General features: G+C 45.9%; 1 protein-coding gene across 12 annotated transcripts in view; it reads right to left on the minus strand.

Annotated features, from left to right (window-relative positions):
* The window catches only part of SYNE1 (spectrin repeat containing nuclear envelope protein 1), a 501,907-nt gene that overhangs the window by 17,659 nt on the left and 459,945 nt on the right, over positions 1–24,303 (minus strand). For all 12 annotated transcript variants that reach the window (XM_073337684.2, XM_073337695.2, XM_073337685.2 and 9 more), the window contains 8 exons: positions 22,880–23,067; positions 21,195–21,345; positions 10,252–10,434; positions 9,763–9,900; positions 6,209–6,400; positions 4,996–5,329; positions 2,533–2,675; positions 739–865 (listed from right to left, as the gene is read on the minus strand). In XM_073337684.2, the coding sequence (XP_073193785.2) occupies positions 739–865; positions 2,533–2,675; positions 4,996–5,329; positions 6,209–6,400; positions 9,763–9,900; positions 10,252–10,434; positions 21,195–21,345; positions 22,880–23,067 (1,456 nt within the window). The remainder of the gene's footprint in view (positions 1–738; positions 866–2,532; positions 2,676–4,995; positions 5,330–6,208; positions 6,401–9,762; positions 9,901–10,251; positions 10,435–21,194; positions 21,346–22,879; positions 23,068–24,303) is intronic.

Genomic DNA, 24,303 nt, shown 5'->3' on the forward strand with positions numbered 1-24,303 from the left:
TGCCTTTTTTCTCTCCTGAAGCCCTAGCCCCATGGATAAAGCTGTTTCATTCATATAATGAATGACTGTGTGTGCAATAAGGATTTTGCACTTGCAGATGGCCATTTATATATTTAACTAGCCATCTGCACATATAATTACTGCTATCTGCACACATACTTGGACCTTTTCAATAAAAATGTTTGTCCTTCAATAAATATGTTTCAATTACTGCCAGTGTATAAGACAAACATCTATGTTACATGGAAATAAATAAAGGGTGTTTTCCACAGTCATTCATTCACCCCATGTGCATGTGGTTAAGAGAGGGGCAGACTACAATATTCATTTTGCTGAAAATGTAAAAGTAATTTAGACCAGTGATTAAAATGGCACAAAGGGTATTTTGTAATCTCAAGTTTAAAACACTTTTTTTCCTATCAGAAGGTATCTAACTAGTATGTACAGCATCTAGAGTGATTTGCTCAAGTGTTTAGGGATAGACATAATGTGACGAGTTACTTAAAATGTGCACATGTGTTTGATGCTTATGCCCGGTCGATACAAAGAACTGATTAATAAATAAACTGACTGTGGAAACAATCATACATACATACACGCATGGAGTAGCACAAGCTTGGTCAATCTGAAGCAAATTCCTACTTTCCTGCATAATCCCAAGCGCTTACTCTGACAATACTATACATATTGCTGCTCATTTCACATTTGTTTCCCATGGAAGGATTCAGCACTACATACCAGCTGTTTGTGTTTCAGTACTGTTCAGGCTTATAAATCCAGAGAGCTTCTCCTCTTCCTCTTTCAGTTTGTAACCAAGCCTTTTTACTGAGTCTATGCTGCCACTGCACTCACCCAGTAGCTTCATCTGTTTAAAAAAATTAAAAATAGTTCTCATCAGTCTATGCCATGGTAGAATAACTCCAGAGCTAAAAGGCTAAATACAAAGGAATTTTCAAAAACATTCTGAAAATGGGTCTTCACATGACAGAATGGGAAGCAGCCTATTGTTTTAATGATCTGCCAGTTGTGAGTGTATCTTTCGGTTTCAAAAGCCATAAGATACACTGGCCAATACAATCTCAATGAGATGTTGTGTCTCTTGATATTATTTGTATCATTTTTGCATTGATCCACACACACACACACACACACACACAAAGAATTATACATGTGAGATTTAAGGGATTAAATGTAGAGTTGAGGCTCAAACTCCATTAACATAAATAATTCAGTGCCACTGTGTCAGGGTAGTGCCAGAATCAAAGAATGGATGTCTTCAGGTGACATTTTTTCTATAAACACTAAGACCCTAGGACAGTGGTGCCCAAACTTTTGAGGGTCATGTCCCCACCTTACCCTTGTCCGTGCCCCCCAAGCCATGGCTGGGAGCAGGGCCATGGCTCAGGTAGGTGGGAGAAACGGACGCGGACGGGGTAAAGGGGCCAAGGCCTAGGCTGGCAGCTGGGCCCTTGCCCAGGTACAGCTCTGCTCCCAGCCCTGCCCCCAGCCTTGACTCTGGGCCATGAATGGAGCCATGGCCAGCAGCTGAGGCTGGGGGCAGGGCCAGGAGCGGAGCTGCACTGAGGCTGGGGACGGAGCTAGGCACAGGACTGGCTGCGGGGACATGACTGCGGGTGGGACCAGAGCAGAGCTGGGGTGGGGAGTGCTGGATGATGCTCCCTCACTGCACCCATGGGGGCTGGCCTGGGCCCTGCCGCACCCCCTTGAAGGTTTCTCCGCGCCCCCTTGCAGGGGAGGGGTGGTGGTGCAATCCACAGTTTGGGGACATCTGCCCTAGGAGCTGGAAAGAAGATGATAATGGGAGACATGGGGAGTGAAAGAAAGTTACACAAGAGTGGAAAAATTATGGTGTATCCACTCATAAAATCTGTTTCATTCTGACATGAATGTCATAGAATCATAGAAATGTAGGGCTGAAAGGGACTTCGAGAAGTCATCAAGCTCAGCCGCTGTGCAAAGGCAGGACCAAATTAAAACTAGGGGCTTACAATGTTGTTTGTTGAAGTTTATTCTACAAAGTTTTCTCATCAAACTTTTTATCACTGATTCCCATATACAACATGTGTAATGTGATGTATGTTTATAATGTGTCATTAAAACAAATATCATGCATTAGTCTATAAAATTCTGATCTTAAGAAATAAAGAAGTTTTTTTTTAAAAAAACAAGGATGATCTCATTTGAGGGATAAATGGATGTGTGTGAAATTACTCTGGGATATCTACACAAATTTAATTGGAAAATGAACTGACTGGAGTTATGTTCCTACAATCTCATGGTATTATAAACTCACAAATAATTACATAACCTCAAAATAACAATACTTGTGTGTGATCGGGGCTGAGAGGCAGTAATAGCTTTATACCTAATAAGCTGTTGCATTGCAGGAGCCATTTTTTCAATGGGTATTCTATGTTCACTTATTGGCACTTGTACCCTAAATATAGTGCCCTGCCACAAGAACCGTTATTTTAAATCCAGTCACTAGGTGGCGATACACCTTGTACTCACATATCCTTTGTAACTGGAATCTAGTTCCGGTCCGGTGGGTGTTTTGCTGCGAATGATGTTTTCTGTTTGCTGTATTTGGAAACGACTAGTGTCTAAGGCCTTGTCCAGCTGACGGATGTGTGTTTCCAAGGCACCTGGTTCTCCTGTGGCAAAATTACAAAAGATGTGACTACTGCTTTGAGATTTTTCAAAGCCTTTGCTTTATAGCCAAGGAAAAATATAAGGATTATTAACAAGGTTAGGCAGCATGAAAAGGTGGCTGCAATAGAACATGTGTTGGGAAATGACAAAGCAAATTTGTAACTGATTACATGTTACCGTGTTAGCAACTTTCCAGAGCACAGATGGTTATACTGATGAATGTGCTTGCATTGAGAACAGTAGCAAAGCTTCCATAGGTGCAAAGAGGCCTGCAACTTGTTTTGAAGAGATTCTTTCCCCTAAATAATTCTTGATCCCTCTGGAAGACTAAATTCTCAGTGGGCTTTATACCAGCCTCTCAGTGACATTTTTTGTGACATCGCTACTTCTCAGACCTGGCAATCACTCAGGACTAAGTACCTGTGCCCCTCCCCTCAGTTTTTATTTTAAAGTTCAATTTTTCTCTCTCACTTCTTTTTGCAGTTGACATTGTGGCATTTCCCCTAAAGCTAATAGAGCGGAATCTTGGTGTACCTTGAGGATTCTATTTCTATACTACTTCTGAGAATCAAAAGCAGTATGTAAATACCAAGCGATGGTGTTATAGTTACGTTCACCAGGTCTAGCAGGCAATGCTTCTAAAACATGGCAAACTTGTGATTTCTTCCTAGAGATCAAGTCAATTCTGGAATATGCCTGATCTCCATTGGTTTATGTAGGAGGAGATGTTAAAAAACAACATTTTTTTTTTAACAGTTGCAGATGCTCTCTCATCCCTTACGAAACCAGCCTCTTCCCAGAGGAAAACCAAGGGTTGGGACCCTCTTATAAGAATCTCTTATTTTGAATCCCTCTGCTACAATACTGGAGTCTGGACACCAAGGAGCCCGTACCAATTTGAGTAAAAAACTGATTAGCTACATCTAGTTAGTCAGTAATTTAGCTAAAAGGTATTGCACCCTAGCCAGCTTTTAAAAACTCTTTCCACTTCTGCTGGGTGCACTGAAGAAACAAGACCTTTACGAATGGTAGTAAAGCAGGAACGTTCTGCATTAACATGGTAGTGCTGTCATGTGAGAAAATATCTATCTTGTGAGCTGTGAGAAGTACAGCAGATGAGCTAAGAGGACACTGTTACAGGTATGGGTTGGTTTATCTGGGTCGGGCTATGCTTAGGCTTTTTTGATGCCTACCAGAGATATTTCTGAGTGCATTTTCAGTAAGTTTTACATAGTCCTCAGAGCTTTCTGGGATCTCTACATCTGCAAAAATACAAGCACAATCGGAGTTGATATCTCAGCAATTGTTGTCTTCTCGTAACAGGAAACCAACTTTCCCAGAAGGAGAGTAGATCACCAGTTCTAATTTCCAGCACATATTCCTTTTGAACATTACTAGATTCCTGCTGAAAACAGCTTTAAATAAGTCAGCCTCTTTTTAGAAGGTGTCAAAGAACTGAAAAGCACAAGACAATCACAATTAAAGACAGAACAGAATCTTGAATTTAGGCCTCACTAACAATAAATGTAGAATGTCTACATGCTTCAAACATATAGACACATTAGTCCTCATTAGTATTTGTTACACAATATGCACATAGTCATACAGACAGACAGGTCTCATGAACTCATAAAAGACCAAGTCTTGAAGTCTAAGTAAAACTTCCCAAAGATGTCAATGTGAGTCTTACCTAAGGACTGAGTAAAAACTCACTTAGACTTGAACATGTGGTCCAGTGGATGAACATGTTGGGGGGGGGGGGGAGACAGATAGCTCAGGGGTTAGAGCATCAGCCTGCTAAACCCAGGGTTGTGAGTTCAATCCTTGAGAGGGCCACTTAGGGATCTGAGGCAAAAAAAAAAAATTGGGGATTGGTCCTGCTTTGAGCAGGGGGTTGGACTAGATGACCTCCTGAGGTCCCTTCCACCCCTGATATTCTATGTTTCCTTGGAATTTTCTCTCCCTCCCATTTTTCTTGTGATCATCCAGTACCATTTCCTCCAGTCAAAAGACTACTAGCCAACTTTGTTACAGGCGACACTAGTCACATCTGGCAGACACAGGGTGCAATAAAATAGCCTGTTCCCTCTTTGTCATTCAGTGAATATGCCTCTGTGACATTCCAAGCCTGCACTCATACAGAAGCCTGCAATATTGTGTCAAAGACGAGGAGGCTAAAGGCACCATTCTAGGACAGCTATTTGAAGTCTTCTGGAGTTCTTTGGAATATTTTCCCATGCCTAGGAACTCCACAGCAGTATGATCCTATATGCAATATTTATTTCCCTTTACTGAGAGAGAGATGAGAGAAGCAATCAATACCTGCTATACTAGCTGCTCCCCTAAGATAGAAATCTTTGTCTTCTTGTCCTTCCTCCTCCTCTAAATGCAGTGCCGTTGAAATGGCTGTCTCCAAGTCCCGACTGAGGTCATAGTCATGATCCCATTCCAAGGGGATGGAATCTACACTTGCAGGAGTATCCCGCCCTGACCGCTCACTTCTCATCGGCTGGGCAAGTGACAGCGAGAGGTTGGAGGAGGGTTGTGGGAAGAGAACGCTGTCTGCAGATTTGTCGTGCCAGTGTATGTCAGAGAGATCTGCTGATTCATCCAGATCCACCTCTCTGTCAGAAAGGTCATGTTCATCGTCTGTCAGCTAGAAGGAAACACCAGAACAGAGACTATTAATTCAATCCTCGGAAACAACATCCTTTCTACCTGGGTCAATGAGATAAAAATGTCACGGATAACACGCAGACTGACAGGATTCCCATTTTGTATCTTTCTTTGATCCTCCTTTGATTTTTTAAAAATGTATATAAAATAAAAAGATAAAATGAGTAAAAGAGGCTAAGAATAAATTCATCTTTACTGCTTAATGCTCATCTGTATAGTCTCACGTAAGGCAACTGTCTCCAAATTTTCTCCAGATATTATCTCCACACAGACAGTAAAATTAGAGCAACATTTTGGAACCAAATTACAGAAACTATAAAAGGAGTTTATCTTGACTGTTGCTCTCATCTATTCTTTCATGTTATGAAAAGCACTTCTCACTGCTTTCCCTCAGTGGGGCTTTCCAGTTTGATTTCCAAAATCACCCTCTCTCACTTCCCAGCTGTACATTCAGTTCTGGATACTTAAAATTCCATCTGCCCTGCAAAGGAGGAGTGTCTTTATTTCTGTGAACTCAGTGCTATTCAATGGAATTCACCCTGCAGGGCAAGAAGAATGTTATGTCTCCAGTACTGCACCATCACTCTCATTCATAATGCAGGTGTGCATGTTGCTTTACAGAAATGAGACAGGTTCTTTGCCCTGAAGAGTCTGCAGTCTGAATAAGACATAACAACACAATATGTAATGATAACACACAAAGGTGCAGGGGGAAGGGAAGGATCAGGGTTACAACAAGTGAAGATCATGGGGTTTTGTCGTATACATTACACCCTCCCCCCCACACAAACGCTTTCACCAGTATTATATTTGTAAATTAATAATAAATCTTAAAAAAAGAAATAAAGAGGGTACATACAGGAAGGCGGTTCAATTTCTTGTGGTAACGTTCCACACGACCAAAGACCTCTTGACAGTAATGCCGGAGCTCATCCAGTTCTTCTTCAATGACAGCTGCATCCATGGGTTCACTTTTCTCTATCAGCTGCTCACCCTGGACAATTATCTGATCAATTTTATTGTTGTTTAGAGAGATCTCTTGCTGGAAAGCCTGTGCAGCATAAGAAGCCATGACTTTCTGTTATTATTAAAACCAACATTAAACAATCCTCAGTTACCACGAATGCTATGTCTTATAGAGCTTTGTAGCAGAGATGGAATATTTACCAAACACAAACAAGGACCATTGCACAGGGTAAGCAAAATTTGATGGTGCAACTCAGCATTCCCTTGCCATACTCTCCCATATAAGCTAATGAAGTAGCACTTAAAGTTCTACCCAGCAAATCTCATGATTTCCTGTGCTGTATTTGGGAAGAGGACTGTCCTCTGAACAAGCCATTCCTGAGAGTTTTGAAAGGCTTAGGTAGATAAGGCGGTTAGAACGGATGCAGATTCTAAAGCTATGCTAACATATACTAACAAGTTGTTTTATGTGGTGCCACTTACACTGCAGATGTTCCAGAGCACTCAGCAAATAACGAGTCACATTGTGGTAGAGCAGAAACCACGCACAAACAGGGCAGGGCATAACACATATAACCTTGCCACTGGAAATGATTTTATCGAGAGAGGAAAAATCAGAGCACTGAGGTTATCCCCTATGCTTTTTTAAAAACCCATCTTTAATTGCCACCCATGCAACCACAGGTGGGCCTACCTCTTCTCTCTCACTGAACCCTAGCACTCTCTGATAATCTTGTTCTGTAATGTCACTATTGGGGCTGAGCTCATGTCCTAGGCATGACATTAAACTGCATCCTCCACTGCCTCGTGGATGTGCTTCGTGGTGGAAAAAAGGCTATGGGATCTCACCCTGATAGAAAATGTGCTCACGCTGAAGCCACGGGCACTTAACAGCTCTGTGTAGTTTGCTCTCTGGCAGAAGATATAATCTCTGCCTCTGAACGTCCAGACTCATTCTGACTTTGGATTCTGGCTCAGTGATTTAAAGTGGGGAGGGTGACATGTCTATGGCAGCCTCTGCTCCTCCATAGCTTTGTCTAGGCATATGCACTGAAGGTCTTGACAAGATGGCCGCAGGGATCTAAAAGAGGCATAAGGGCCGTGGGGCAGCTAACAAGATTTCCAAGCAGCCCAGTTTAGGGATGGCCTGCTTGCCTCAAGAGAGGGTGGCCCTAGAAAAGGTGGGTCAGACAAGCCCTGTCTCATTGTTTACATCCTGGCTCAACTGTTTTTACAAATAGAATTGCTTGCTGGAATATTTGGACTTTGACCCCTGGATAGCTTCCAGGATGTGTGCTCAAGAATTTTGGTTGGGTCTCTGTGGCAGTATCCAACAGGCAGCTGACACAGGTGACAGTAGACGGTTGTATGAGGGCATTAGAAAAGCCATTGAGCCGATAAAAACAAGACAGCTCTGCTGAAAGATCAGGATGGCAATATCATAACAGATAAAGGAAAGCAATGGGTGAGGTGGATTGAGCACATGGAATGATATACTCAAGGGAGTCTGTAGTAGGCCAATGTGTGCCAAACAAATTTCCTGGGTTTGAAGTTTGCTGGATGCCAAGCCTACAGTAGAGGAACTTGACCAAAGCATCCAAAAAGGTTCCCAAGAACAAAGCTTCAGGATCTGTTTCTGCTGAAATCTACAAATGTGAAAAGACTTGCTGCAAAGATTAAATGAGTTATTGCTACTCTCTTGGAAGGAAAAAACTGTTCTACAATATTTTAAGGATGCTCGTTTCATCCAACTCTCTAAAAACAAAGGAGACAGAAGTGATTCTAATAACCACACAGGTATATCTCTTCTTAATATTGTTAAAAAAAAATCTTAAACTGTATTTTTTTACCTAGACTTCAAACTTTATCTTAGAGAATCTATCCTCTAAGCCAGTGTGGCTTCCACTAAGGAAGGTCTACCATAGACATGGTCTTCTCTGTAAGACAACTGCAGGAAAAGTACAGAGAGAAGCGTATTAAACTGTACATGGTTTTTATAGATTTAACAAAAGCCTCTGAAATGGTTAGTCAGTCAGGGCTTTACATTGTTCTGAAGAAGCTTGCTTGTCCACCTATATTGCTAAACTTTGTGAAATTCTTACACAATGGCACGAAGACAACTATAATGTATGAAAAACAAGAGTCTGACTCATTGAACTTCAACAATGGAGTGAAGCAGAGCTAGGTACTGGCTTCTATATTGTTTAATATTTACTTCTCATTCCTGTTTCAACATGTGTTCAATGATGTTTGAGAGGGTGTCTATCTTAGCACTAGACCTGATGGAGGTTTGTTTAACACTGCAAGGTTCAGAGCTAAGATGAAGGTGAAAGAAATATCATAAAGGACCTGTTGTTTGCATGTGACGCAGCCCTTGTGGCTCAAATTGTTGATGCCCTACGACATCTTATTACCAAGTTCTCTGATTCATGCAAAATCTCTCGGCTAGCAATAAACTTGAAGAAGACTTATCATGCACCAAGGCTCTTCAGAACCAGTTCCAGATATCACTTTATTTGAATGGATGTTGTTAACCAATTTTGCCACCTTGGCTCTACTGTTACCAGCAATGTAGATCTGGATGTGGAGCTCACTAGTAAAATCGGCAAAGCAGCTAGGAATCTTGGTCTTTTGCAAGACAGAGTTTGGAACAGTAACTAATTGTCAACTAAAGTGAAAATCCGTATTTATGAGATATGTGTTTAATCCACCCTTCTATATGGCTCAGATACATGGACAACTTATGCCAAACATATCAAAAGAATAAACAGCTTTCATATCAGATGCTTGCATAAAATTCTTCTAATAAGACGGCAAGACAGGGTGACACGTGGAAGTGTTAAATCATGCTGGTATACCATTAATGGGAAGACTGATTCATAAGAAAAGAATCAGGTGGCTTAGACATGCCAAGCAAATGCCGGATTACAGGATCCCAAAGAGTGTGCTGTACTCTGAAGCTTGTGAAGGGTCTAGAAAGAGAGGCAGACTGCTGTGCAGATTTCGGGATGCTTACAAAGATGATGTAGTATCCTTTGGAATCTCTGTGGATGATTGGAAAAGGAGTGCAGAATACCGCTCTGGTTGGCGGAGACAGCTTGTAGATGGAATGAGGCATTGTGAGGTGGACCGGATCAAGCTCTGTAATGACTGGCATCAGAGGAGGAAAGAATCTGTTGCTCAGATTCAGAGCATTGCTAGTACATGTGTGTGCCCTACCTATGCACAGGACTGTCACTCGCACACTGGACTCAGCAGCCATCAAAGAACTCATCAGCGCATAGACCATGCTCTATAAAGAGCGATGGTTCCATTGATTGACTGGGGCTGAGCCCATGTCCTGGGAATAAAGGTTTTAATCACATAACACTATTTATGGAACATTTCTTACACTCTCATTTCCTATTTGGATATTTTTGATGCCATAGACGGGGTGGCCCCCTGTACCTTGAGTTGCTTTATCTTTGCTTGGACATTGCACTCTGAGAAATGTTCAATGTTGGTCAACTGCAGATCCATCTCTGTTAGCCAGACCAGAATGCTGTCACGTGCTGCCTCAAATTCCTCGCGCTGGCCAATAAAATGCTGAAAAAGCAAAAGGGGAAAACAACCAAAACAATGTGAAACTTCCATAAAAGTTAGTTTTCACTTCCCTATCTTCTGAGTCTGATTGAAGAGAACAGTTACAAAAGTTCAGCTGCAAGAATTCTTGTTCTTCTCTTCTAAGGGGAATTAGGGCACCCAGGTCCAACTCTACATCTTCCTGCAATGTATTACTTAACTACTTTAGGTAGCACCCATGAAATCATCAAAATAAAATTTAAATAACCCAGCCAAAGAGAAAACTTGCATGCGCTTGAGGAGTCAGAAGCTCACAATACCCTCCATGCATACAGTCTAGTTCTGAAAGAGAATGGCTTGAAAATAGAGAAATACTTTTAGCCTGCGCAGGATGGAAGTGACTCGCTTTTGTAAGTTGTCCCATCTCTGGTTCCCTTCATGGACCATCTGTTTGAGGCTGCAAGCAGAGTCAGTGCGGTTTTCTCGGGCCAGGCGGCGGTACTGTTTATTAATCAGTTCCAGCTGTGTCAGACTTTCATGCACTTGCCGTTGGAAGGCCTAAAATAACAGTGGAAACAACAAAAGACATTATCAGAGTGTCAGCTCCTGCAATTGGTAAATAGTCTCAGATTGTTCTTGTCTTTGGCTCCAATCCTGAAATTGGATCTGTATGGGCAGACCCTTTGGAGAACCATATAGATTCCAACATGGGTGCAAACATTTGCTGGTACTGACCTGATTGTAGGATTGGGGCCTTTTGATTGGGATGAACAAAGAGAAATGTTGCTGTTTACAATAAATGTTGCTGTTTACAATCAATAAATGGCAGTAAGGACCAAGCATTTCAGTGAGAATGCTCCTGTCACAATGACAGCAGCAAGCACAGTTTTATTCCAAGAATGAGGTACTGTCCTTTCTTGGCTGTCCAATCTTTTACCTGCATATTTTAGAATATGGAGGGTGTAAATTCTGAAAGAGATTAAAGGTCTCTTAAAATGTTATAGTAGAGGGTTGCCTGTGGTATTGACTAATAAAATTTCAGTGGGTTACAAACAAACAAGCACTGTAAATGGTGATGTCAAATTTTTAAAGACGTCAAAGCAAAAATTTCTATGGTTTTATAAGATTTCTCAAGTCATAATGACTTGGCAGATGCTGAGACTTTCTCAAGTCACTACCACTTGGCAGATGCTGAGCAGTCTATGAATAATAATTGTGAATTTGCTTTGACAGTATTTCAGGCACCTTTTATTTATCTTCAGTATGACAGGTATGAGAGCCATTTTCATTTCCACAGTCACAGAGAGAGAAAGTTTTGTGAATATTTATACAAATCTGTGTTTGAGCAAATGGCCAGGCCACATGTGACTTATTCAAATCCTACTTGTTACCTATCAGCTCTGTGTTCTTGGGGAACCAGGGGGCAGTACCCAGCCTGTCTGACTTAAGAAAGACCTTCCCCCCCGCGCCTTTGCTTGAACCAAAGCCGATCAGAAGACAGACTTACAAAAAGCAACGAAAAGGCAGGGGAAAGCACACCTAAACCTCTCCCAACAAGAGTAACAGGATCAAGGAAACTCCCCTAGCCTCATTTGTATCAAGGATGGGACAGGGAGGCAACCCCATTAACATACAGAATGGAGAACAGAGATTTCAAGGCAAGAACCGCACTGAACTCTGGGGGATCTCTGCTCCAGATGTTAACGAACCAAAGCCTGCACACACCCAGCTCAGTAGTTATCAGAGAAATTCTAGTAATAAATCCTTTATTGGTATCCAAAATACTGAAGCTGCCTAATTGCATTGCAAGCTCCTTCAAAGGAACACCACCCATAGCCAGGAATGAGCAGTTCCTATTGTCTAGCCTGAACAAACCAACTTTGGTGTACTATTTTGAGCCATCAGTTTACCCATAAATGAATCTAGTGTTCTCCCTTGAACTACTGTTCTTTCCCGACAAAAATCCCTCCCCATGCTCAAGTAAGTGCTCTGATGCCTGGATCCAAAATCTGCATCAGTCCTATTGGGACTTCATCTTCTCCTGACTGATTGTGCTGGAGGCTCTGCCTGTCTCCAGTACTCCAGACCCTCAGCTACCACCACCACCACCTGGGAACCCCGATCGATTCAAGCTTCACGGCGTGGCGAGAACCCAGCTCTCACTCTCTCTCTGTAGGTATGACCTTCTGACCCTGACTTGTGTGATCAGTTATAGTATTCTAAACCTGACTTTTATAATCAAATTTAAGTTAGATTTAATATTATAACTGCTTTGTTTGTTTGGCTCCCCTTGTATGGTTATTACCTGGCAATAAATAACTTTCACGGTTAAGCTGGTTGCTTCTCTCTCTCTCCCCCCCTCGTGGGTGTCTTTTGGCTTCCCCATTCGCTCTTCAGCAACATTCCTCAGACCTAAGCTAAAGATCCCTGCAGCACCCAAAAATCCTGTGGGGTTTGCCCATCAAGTGGGTTACTACCAGAACAATTGCAATGTGAAAGTGGGGACAGGAACATGCTGAACCTGGGGCAGATGAGTGTGGCAGCTTTGAAGTGCTGCTCAACACAGCCTGCTGAGTCAGGGGCATAGGAAGGTGGCAGACTGGAAGTGCTGCTCGACCCAGCCTGCTCAGGCAAACTCTATGCCAGTGTGGTGCCCATGGAATATGAGGGTGACAGCTCGGAGGCACTGCTCGACCCAGCCTGTTGAATCCAAGGGTGGCAGCTTGAAAGTGCTACTTGACCCAGCCTCCTGAGTCCAGGGACATATAAGGGGTCAGCTTGGGAGTGCTGATTGACCTGGTCCTCTTCAGACGTGCTCTGTTAGTGTGTGTGTGTGTTCGTCTGATTCTGGGGCTGGAAAAACCCAGCTCTGGGGAGCCTAGGTCTTGCAGGATAGCTCCATTGGGAGCGGACTTGCAGAAGGGAGAAGCAGAGCTTTGTATAAGAGCAAAAGTGACACAAGCAATACATTGATAGAATTACAGACCCACCCCCCAGAAGAGTAACCCTAATAAATGACCATACCCCAAAGTAATGGGCACATCTGGTAACATTCTTCAGGTTATAAAAGTTTCAGTCAACCAATTTGGGAACAGAAACAGTACCATGTGACTTAGATGATCAATCACACTGTGTGAATAGCAAATACTCAAAAAGCAAGTCATAGTAAGAACCTGGTGAGCACTTTGTAGGCTTGAATTTGTTCACAAATTTATTGTTGAATTTCCCAAAAGCAAAATTTGTTTTGCTGATGACTCAAGAACAGAGAAAAGGGCTAAATGTGTTGAATATTTCACTCAGCTCTATTTGGGACACATGCAATTTAAAGGAAATGATAAAGAAGTGAATTGGCTTTGGTTCCAGATCACAGTTGTGCAAACTTGCACGGTGTAGCATTAGGCAGCAAAAAAAAACAGGTACTTACCTTCTCGTAACTGTTGTTCTTCGAGATGTGCTGTTCACATCCATTCCACATTAGGTGTGCGTGCACCGTGTGCATGAGCGTCGGAAACTTTTTCCCTTAGTGGCTCCCGTTGGGCCGGTGGGGGCCGCTCTGAGTGGCGCCACTGTGCCGTGCATATATACCCCCTGCCGCCCAACCCCCTCCGGTTCCTTCTTGCCGGCGACTCTGACAGAGGGGTCGGAGGGTGGAATGGACGTGAACAACCAGGAAAGCTGTGGAAGTCGCTTGCGTCCTGGTAGAGTGGGCCATGACTGCTGGGGCCGGAACACCTGTGAGCTCAGAGCACGCCTGGATGCAGTCTGTAATCCAAGAGATCTGCTGCGCTGACACCGGGAGGCCTTTCATCCTCTCGGCTACAGCCATGAACAGCTGTGCGGATTTGCGAAAGGGCTTGGTGTGCTCCAAATAGAACGCCAGCGCTCGACGCACATCCAGGGTGTGCAGGCTGCGGTGACTTGGGTCCGTACAGGGTTTTGGAAAAAACACCGGCAGACGAATACCCTGGCCCAAACGGAATTGCGAGACCACTTTAGGGAGGAACTTGGGGTGCGGCCGGAGCTGCACCTTATCATTGTGAAACACTGTATATGGTGGCTCAGAGGTGAGAGCCCTCAGCTCAGACACCCTTCTGCTGAGGTAATGGTCACCAGAAATGCCACCTTCCAGGAAAGGTGGAGGAGGGAGCAGGTAGCAAGGGGCTCAGAAGGGGGTCCCATGAGCTTAGAGAGGACCAAGTTAAGGTTCCATGGAGGGACTGCGGGTCGTGAGAACAGAAACATCTTCTCCAATCCTTTAAGGAACCGTCCCACCACTGGGTCGGAAAACACCGAGCCCCCCTGAAAACCCTGGATGGAAGGCGGAGATGGCCGCCAGGTGCCTGAGTGAGGACGGGGCCAGCCCCTGGTGCTTGAGGTGCAGGAGGTACTCTAGGATGGCTTGCACCAGGGCCTGGCAGGGCTGCACTCGTCGAGGCTCACACCAACACAAGAACTTTTCCACTTGGCCATATAGGTAGCCCTGGTAGAGGACTTCCTACTGCCAAGCAGAATCTGCTGCACAGGAAGGGAGCACTTGCTCTCCAAGGTGTTTAGCCACAGAGCTTCCACGCCGTCAGGTGCAGTGACTGTAGGTCAGGGTGGAGAAGCCGCCCGCCGTCCTGTGTAAATGAGGTCCCGGTGTAGGGGCAGGACTACTGGGGCCTCCACCGATATCTCTAGGAGCGATGTGTACCAGTGCTGGCAGGGCCATGCCAGGGCAATGAGGACATCGCTGCCCTGTCCCTGCATACCTTGGGCAGGACCTTGTGTACCAAGGGCAGCGGGGAAAGGCATACATCAAGCCCCCTCCCCACGGGATCGCAAACGCTTCTGCGACTGAGCCAGGGCTGTGGCCCTGGAACGAGCAGAACTGCGGGCACTGGGTGTTGATCCTAGTGGCAAACAGGTCTACCCGGGGAAACCCCCACCCGTGGAAGAGCGAAAGCATGACGTCCACTCTGAGCGTCCACTCACGCATGTGATACGACCTGCTGAGGTAGTCTGCCAGCTCGTTTCGCACCCCCAGGAGATACGACACCTCGAGGTGAATGGCGTGAACTATACAAAGGTCCCAGAAGAGGAGAGTGGCGAGGAATGGGCCCTGCCTTTCTTGTTTATATAAAACATGTCAGTAGTGTTGTCTGTCAGAACTGTCATGCAGTGATCACTCAGAGTGGCGTGAAAGGTCTGGCAGGCTAGACGAACTGCCCTGAGCTCCTTCACATTGATATGGAGCGACTGCTCTGCTCCGGACCACAAGCCCTGAGTCCTGAGGTCCCCACGGTGAGCCCCCATCCGCGGTCTGACGTGTCCATCACCAGCGTCAGGCCCGGTTGTGGGGCGGCAAAGGGGATGCCTTCGCAAACCATAGGCTGGGATTGCTACCACAGCAGGGAGTCCAGCACGTCCCTTGGGGCTGTCACTACCAAGTCCAGGGGGTCCCTGCCTCGGCGGTACACCTGAGCGAAGCACACCTGCAAAGTCCTGAGTCTCAGTCTGGCAGGCCTGACCACATGCGTGCATGCTGCCATGTGGCCCAGGAGCCGCAGGCAGCACCCAGCCATTGTTGTTGGAAACTGGCGCAGGGAGGTCACCGCTTGCTGGATAGCCCAGAATCAGGATACTGGAAGGCTTGCGGAACAATCTCAAGGCCACCTCCATGTGGCCCCGCACTTCCACTTTGGATCAACCCGCTAGGAGCCAGTCGTCAAGGTACGGGTAAACCCGGATCCTCTGCCTCCGTAAGAAGGCTGCCACCACCGCAACAAATTTCATGAACACCCATGGGGCCGCAGCTAGACCTAACGGGAGAACCACAAACTGGTAATGTTCTTGCCCCACGGTGAAGTGCAGGAACTGCCGATGTGCAGGGTGGATGGCAATATGGAAGTACTTGTCCTTCATGTCAAGGGCAGCGTACCAGCCCTCTGGATCCAAGGAAGGGATGATGGTGCCCAGAAAGACCATGCAGAACTGGGCCTTGACCAGGAACTTGTTGAGCCCACGCAGGTCTAAAATGGGATGAAGGCCCCCTTTGGCCTTGGGGATGAGGAACTACCGGGAGTAGAAACCTTTCCCCTTTAGGCCGTGCAGCATCACCTCTACCGCCCCCGCCACTAGCAGCGAGCGAACCTCCTTCTCTACGAGATGCTCGTGAGAGGGGTCCCTGAAGAGGGATGGGGAAGGGGTGATGGGAGGGAGGGAGGGAAGAGAATTCCAGCGAGTACCCGTTCTGTACCATGCGTAAGACCCAATGGTTCCGACTTAATGTTGGATGACACACGGGAGAAATGGGACAGGCGGTTCAGGAAACAGAGGGACGGATCTGGTGACTGGTCTGGTACGCTGTCCCCGAGTGCACCTTCAAAAGCCTGGCTTAGTGCCCAGCTGGGATTTGTGCTGACCTTTGTTCTGACCTGGTGCATTATTGTTGTTATTATTGCGCCGTCACCTGTTATCCCTGCCTCACCTACAGTAAGGCTCATGCCTATGACGAGGCTGGTACTGGCGCTGAGGGGGAGGCTGCGGCTTAAAGGGCTTCCTCTGCATCACCGGGGTGTGCATTCTCAGCGACTTAAGTGTACCCCTCAAGTCCTTGAGGCTATGCAGCCTCACGTCTGTCTGGTCCGAAAAGAGCCCGGACCCTTCACAGGGGAGGTCCTGAAGCGTATTCTGGACCTCAGGCGGCAGGCCTGACTCCTGAAGCCACGCCGAGCACCTCATGACCACCCCTGATGCGATTGTTCTGGCCGCCGGGTCTGCTGAATCCAGAGAGGCCTGGAGAGAGGTCTTGGCTACTGCCTTGCCCTTGTCCACCAGGGCCATAAACTCCTGTTGGGAACCTTGCGGGAGGTTGTCCTTAAACTTCCCCACCACTGCCCAGGAGTTAAAATTATGCTTGTTGAGGATGGCCTGCTGGTTAGCAATCCTCAACTGAAGGCCCCCTGACAAGTACACCGTTCTGCCAAAAAGGTCCAGGCGTTTTGCCTCCTTGGCCTTAAGGGCCAGGGCCTGTTGTCTATGGTGCTCCCTTTCGTTCACCGCCGAGACCACCAGGGAGCATGGACTTGGGTAGCAGAACAAGAATTTGTAGCCCTTTGACAGGGCAAAGTATTTGCACTCCACACCTTTGGCTGGAGGCTGGGGTCTGCCATATAGTCGTATAATTCAATTGGATGGTCTTAATGAGCAGGAGCGCTATTCTAGATGGACCTTCGGGGCTCAAAATGTCCACCAGGGTGCTCAACCATCTCCTCGCCATGCAACCCCAAGTACTGGGCAACCCTATGTAGTAGCTCCTGGTGGGCTCTGTGGTCTATGGGTGTAGGGCTGGACACCGCTGTACTCGCCACCGCCTTATCCGGGGATGACAAGGAGGTTAGCAGCTGCTCAACCCCCTCTGGCAGGTCCTCCTGCTCCCCTCTTCCCATGGGAGGGGCCTCCGGCTCGGGCCAGGGCGGGAGACCTTGGGCGGCACCGGACTCAGTACTGGTTTCTCCAGTTTATCCTGGGGGGATGCTGGAGGCCTGGATACTGTAGCTTCCGGCGCCGTCGGGTGTTAGTGTGGGGACCAGCACCGCTGCACTGAGAAGCTCGCCCTGGACGGGGCCCCTTGGCGCTATTGATAGGCCCAAGGAGTCCAGAAGGGCCAATGACCTAGAGGCCCCCACTGGGGGTGCCAACCCGTCTGAGGGTCCCTGCTGTCCAGAGCACGGTGTAAGTAACTGTAACGGCCGGAGTCGGTGCCGGACTGCGGCGACGCTGACCGCGAAGGTCACGGCAGTGCTGACGATCTGTGCCAGCGTGAGATCGATGAGTGGCTCCTAACCGAATGGGAGCGGGACCGGCACTGATATCCCAAGGACTGGGAACGGGATCTGGACCGGGACCGGGGTTCCCGGGACCAGCATCCGCGGGACTCCTCTGGTGAGGGCCATCTCGACTGCTCCTGGTGCCGGTCTCTAAGTGGTGCTGGAGAGCGTCGTGCCCCTTCCGTTACTTCCTTGCACTGACCCACTCCCAGTACCGCGACTTCCTTCTGAGCCGTGGGTAACTGGGAGTCTGCAGTCACGGAGCTCGACTGGGACCAACTCCGGGACAGTGTCCTTGAATGGCACACCGTAGCTGGCCTATCCCTCGATGGCACTCATGGCATGGGTGCCAGAGGATTCTCCCTGTACAGTAGGGGGCTCGTCGCCGACAGCTCAATGAGGTCATTCGCCACCTCAAAGGTGCCAGATGTGGAGAGCTGATCCATTATGTCCTCGAGCTCATTGTCCACACTGAGCTCACTTAGGCCTGAGCTCAGTGGGACTCGTGGTGCCGAAGCCACCGATGCCAATGCTGGTACAGTGGCCTTCCCGCTCTTATCGGTGCTCAGGACGTTGGAAAGTGCCGGCCTCCAATGAGGGGGAACGTCCGCGCCTTCCTTTTGGCTATGCCATGGGCAGCACCGGGGAGGACAAGCAGTGCTGGGGCCTAAGTCTGGTGCTCTGGGGCCGATAGCTTTCTATGTTTAGCCCATGCTGGGTGTCTCGACGGCTGCGGGGCACTACGCACTGAGGAAACCGGAGCCGATGTCGGGCACTCCAGGCCCGGTGGCTGCAATGCAGCCTCCATCAACAACTGCTTCAAACGAAAGTCTCTTTCTTTCTTTGTTCTTGGCTTGAGCACCTTTCAAATCTTACACCGCTCAGTCTGATGCTCTTCCCCCAGGCAACTTAGACATGAGTCACAAACTGGCACAGGCTTGGGGCACGTGGCACAAGCCTTAAACCCGTGGGCCTGCGGCATGCCCCACGGCCCGGGGCGGGTACTGGAAGCCTCCAAGCACCTAATCACTTAAGTGTCCACAACAAAGGTATGCTAACTAACTGATGCATCCGATGAAGTGAGCTGTAGGTCACGAAAGTTTATGCTCAAATAAATTTGTTAGTCTCTAAGGTGCCACACGTACTCCTTTTCTTTTTGCGGATACAGACTAACACGGCTGCTACTTTGATAACTGATAACAGCTATCTAACTCTGAGAAAGGCTAAGGGACTGCTCTCATATGAGAGAGAGAGAGAGAGAGGTTGTTCCAACGCCGCCACGGATGGTAAGAAGGAACTGGAGGGGGTCGGGCGGCAGGGGGTATATATGCACGACGCAGTGCCGCCACTCAGGGGGCCCCCCGCTGGCCCGACGGGAGCCGCTAAGGGAAAAAGTTTCCGACGCTCGTGCACACGGCATGCACACACCTAATGTGGAATGGACGTGAACAAGCACTCAAAGAAAAAGTGACTATGAGGACAGGAGGAGGGAGAGAAATGATAGCACTGGAAAACAAATATTCTAGTGGACCCGAATACAAAATCATCATCATCATCAGCTATGTAGATGTATATTGCCTCAATCCTGTCACTTGCCAGAATGCATGTTAATTAAAAATGAAAATAAGCACTTTTGTGCAATGAACCCACAGGGATAGCTCAAGGAGCTAGTCTAAAACAACCAAATACACCGAAGGGTTCTTGTCACTATAATTACTCTCTTTGTTTAAATGCCAATGAAAGAAGAAAGCAACCAACACACGGTTCTGTAATTGGAGTCAGAAGCACATTCTCTCATGGAAGAGGCATCAATCTGACCACTGATTTACTAACTCAGAAGATTTAACCTTGTAATCTACAACTCTGTGTAAATTTACAATGCCACCTCACCTATTATCAAGTCTTGTTTAGCAAAAGACCAATTATATATGTTTTCCAATGTTCAGTTCAGCTATGCAGTAATTCATTTGCTTATGTTCCTCTTTGCATTACAGCCTCAGTGTAATACTGGACTACCGTGTGATTTTGTACAATGGAGCTCATGACATACTAAATAACTGAAGCCATCTAATGTGCTTTGCTAAAGTTCTTAAAGGTTTTAATCTTATTGGTGGGATGGATAGGAGAATAAAATTAGGAAAAAAGTACAGTTACAATCTGAAGGAACTCAATTTTCTACCTCTGGTCAGGGCTGCCCCCACATGAACACTAATTTTGGACTTACATCCCTACTTTGAGATGATAGTAGCTGTATGTACATGTAGATGTACCAATTTAAACAGGAGTACTAGACTAAAAACTATTGTCCTTGTCTGCAGTCTAAGCTCCATATATCTGTGTGAGAGTACTGTGGTGTGTGTTGGAAGGTAAAGGTCAGTATATAAAGGCTAACACAGTGAGAGAGCATAGACAAACAGGCTTAGGGCAAAGTCAGGTCAGCTGTGATCGCAGGAGACAGCTGAGATATGCATGTAGTCTCTCATTTACAGTAACTCACTAAACATGATTTAGACTCTGGTCACTGAATGGAGGGAGGATGGAACAAATGGGCAGGACTGCAAACAGAATATTGCTTTTCCAGATAAATCTCAACCTTTACATGATTATTATCCTGTAGCCTTCGGCTTCACTATAATTAAGAGGTCTGTCAGTGTTTCAACAATGACCATAGCTTCCAGAGGTTTGTACACAGATAATAAAAACTGAGCCTGGCTGAAGCATTCCAAAGCCTAGGCCCAAAGAGTTTATTTTCTTGTGTTCACAAATAGGAAAGAAAACTGAAACTAACTCACCTGAACAATCCCCAGAGAGTTCCATTTATTTGCACACCACACATACACTCTGTCCAGTATGTTACTAGTCACAAACACAGATGAGTTAAATAACTACAACACGGCTGCCCCAGCTCAGGCCCCACCCCTGCACATATGCACATGCTAAACATTTAGCTTGTGTGTTGTCCGAGTGATATCGAAGCAAATACTCACACGCGTAAAGTTACTTGTGAGTGTAAGTGTTTGCAGGATCAGGATCTAAGATGGGAATGTGGTAACACTTTGCAAATATCTGAAGAGTGTAAATATGAAAAAGGAGAGGAGTTATTTAAGGTGGTACAATACCAGAAATTACAGCCAGGAGCAATGGGATGAACTATAGGAAAAGAAAATATTTAGGGTGTATATAGTCTTCAAAGAGAAAGTGTAGAAGGATTTGGGACATTTAAAAATTAAATTGGACAGAACCCTGGACAATGCACTGTAAGGAACAATCCCGCATTGATACGGTAAGAGACTGGATGACCTAGTATGTCTTTTCCTATATCTATATATCCATATATCTATAGCCTCTAATTTTTTTTCTTAAAAAAAATGCTAGTGGGGACAGCTGCAAAATCATCAACTCTTCTGTATCATGTGTCTGTATTGAGCAGCTTATGTACTGAAAGGAGAACCAGCTGGCTGCTGTAATAGGATCTGGAGATATTAAATTTCAGACATAATAAGTTACCTCAAATTTCTTTAGCTCTTCCTTGGCAACCGTATACAGCACACCAGAGGAGCTAGGAAAGGCAGCTGTCCTCTCTGAAATTTTCAGCCAGTCTTCAAAGCGAGAATAGTCATCTAAGAACTTTTGCCACAGTCGCCACGTCTCTTCAATTCTGCGACAAAATGGAAAATTAGGGTACGTTTAGATTTGAGGTCATTTGACTGCATCGTTCTGCCTGATCATAAGCTTCAATAGGGAATCAGGGCTGCACTGAAAAATAACTGGCTCTTAACCAAGCCTTGATTGCAAGGTTGATAAATGGACAACATAAATGGCTGGCTGATTCCAGTTTAAGCTGGAATAAGACAGCAATGTTTTTTTGTGTGTGCTGCAAATCCTCATTTACAATTGGTATAAAAAGAACATTATGAGCTGTAATAGGAGTTCTAAAAATTTGGCCATTTGCCAAAATGTAGCCCTTTGTATAAAAACTCCAATTAGTCAAATGTTCTAGAGCAGTGGTCCTCAAACTGGGGTCCACAAGGGTATTCCACGAGGTCCACAAGTCATGTCTGGCTCCAGAGGGGTCCGAGAGTCATGTCTGGGGCTGTCATAGAATAGAATCATAGAATATCAGGGTTGGAAGGGACCTCAGGAGGTCATCTAGTCCAACCCCCTGCTCAAAGCAGGACCAATCCCCAACTAAATCATCCCAGCCAGGGCTTTGTCAAGCCTGACCTTAAAAATATCTAAGGAAGGAGATTCCACCGCCTCCCTGTCGGCCCCACTTATCAACTCCTCCTCCTCCTCCCTCCCAGTGCCTCCTGCATGCTGCGGAACATCTGTTCAGCAGTATGCAGGAGGCGCTGGGAGGGAGGGGGAGGAGCAGGGACAGTGCATGCTTGGGGGAGGAAAGAGGCAGGGAAGAGGAGGGGCAAAGGTGGGGTCTTGGGGGAAGGTGTGGAGTGGGGGCGGGGTCCGGGGCTGAGTGGGAGTTGAGCACCCCTGGGAAAAATCAGAAGCCAGCTTGGGGGTCCACAAAAATTTAAAATCAAAATGGGGGTCCCTGGGTTGCTACAGTTTGAGAACTGCTGTTCTAGAGACAACATTCAACTGCAGAATCAAACCATTCCTACAGGAAACCGAAAATGTTGCAGCATGAATTGTTAAATTTTCCAGGGTAACCGAACCAGGAGAAGGTAGTGTATTGGTATTTTTAACAAACAAACATTAAAATGACTAAGTATATCTGTCATAAATTACTTGGAATTAACATAAGGATGTGGTGACATTCTTTTGCATTCATCAGTAAAAAAAATCTAGTTTTAAGAATATCCACTGCAAATACGTTTTTGTAACAATGTATTTTTAAAACATGAAATAAGTCACTGAAAAAAACATTTCAGTTGATGAAAAAGCAATGTTGTTATAATTATACATGTAGCAGAAATGTAATTTGAGTCCTGATCCTGCAATTCAATGGACAGACTTTTGGGACTGTACATAACCCCAGTGACATCAATCTGGTTCCACACAAGTGCAGAATCCTGCTTGTGTAGATCTCCTTGCAAGTTGTGGGACGAGGTCTGCTTTTAAATATGGAGAATATTTTCTCAGGTAAGTGAATATCTGAGAAATAGCAACGTTTTTCCCCCAGATTGAAACATCTGGAGAATCTCTTGGGTTTTAGAGTATTTTGTACTTACTTAAGTCGCCTTTCCATTGACATTGCACAGATGTTTCTCCATCTTCTGTCCAGGTTCCGGGTGGCCTGCTGGATGGAGTCGCACTCTGTTTCTGTGGCACAAGCATCACAGTCATGGAGAAGTACCTCACACAGGTTGAGAACAGATGCAACTCCAGTGCTGTGTTTCTCTATGTCCCTTTGGAGTTCCTGCAGTCAAGAAATCAAAGCTTAAATATGTAAGCCAAACCATGTGCTCTTTGAAAATATGCCATTTAATACACTATTAAAAATAATATAAAATAAGAAGTCAGGCAAGCTCACAAGAATCAGGCTGAATGAGTATTAAAATGCCCAACCTACATGGGCGTTGCTGCAATGTTACCAATAAACAAGTAAGTTAGTAGCAGTAGATGATAGTACAGAGCTATCCAGTACTTGAGAAAACCTGCAGATAGAGGACAGATCCTCAGCTGGTGTAAACTGTCATAGCTTCATGACAAGGAGTACTTGTGGCACCTTAGAGACTAACCAATTTATTTGAGCATGAGCTTTCGTGAGCTACAGCTCACTTCATCGGATGCATGCCGTGGAAACTGCAGCAGACTTTATTTATACACAGAGAATATGAAAAAATACCTCCTCCCACCCCACTGTCCTGCTGGTAATAGCTTATCTAAAGTGATCATCAGGTGGGCCATTTCCAGCACAAATCCAGGTTTTCTCACCCTCCACCCCCCCACACAAGCTATTACCAGCAGGACAGTGGGGTGGGAGGAGGTATTTTTTCATATTCTCTGTGTATAAATAAAGTCTGCTGCAGTTTCCACGGCATGCATCCGATGAAGTGAGCTGTAGCTCACGAAAGCTCATGCTCAAATAAATTGGTTAGTCTCTAAGGTGCCACAAGTACTCCTTTTCTTTTTGCGAATACAGACTAACACGGCTGTTACTCTGAAAGCTTCATGACAGAAAATGAAATTTTTGTCTCATCAGCATTTCTCACCACTGCCATATTACAATGGAACTGTTTAATTTCCCAGTTCTCTTCTCCCCCTCCCCACAAGAACATAAAACAGAAGTTCAAAAGAGAAAAAAGTGGCAGCTAACAGGGACAGAAGCAGGCAAAGCAGGGATTACTGAACAGGGGGTGAAAGACTCTGACACACACACTGAGGGCTCTAGGATCCAGATGTGCCTCACCTGCCCCTCGCCACATGGGCTTGGGAGAAAACTGCAGACGAGCCAGTCAGAAACTCCAGCTGATAGGAGCAGAAGCAGCCAACACAAGGACCTTTGGACCTTCAGAGAACCTACTACAGTTTTGACTGGATTTTATCAGCCCTGTGCTGATTGGTGTTTGCTCCAACCCTACCCCTCTGGTACAGTCTCTTCGCCTCAGCGTCACTCCACACCTGTCCCACATCCCCATCACCCTCTTTTCCT

The sequence above is a fragment of the Lepidochelys kempii genome, chromosome 3, assembly GCF_965140285.1.
Source record: "Lepidochelys kempii isolate rLepKem1 chromosome 3, rLepKem1.hap1, whole genome shotgun sequence".
In the NCBI taxonomy this organism is placed as follows: domain Eukaryota; kingdom Metazoa; phylum Chordata; order Testudines; family Cheloniidae; genus Lepidochelys; species Lepidochelys kempii.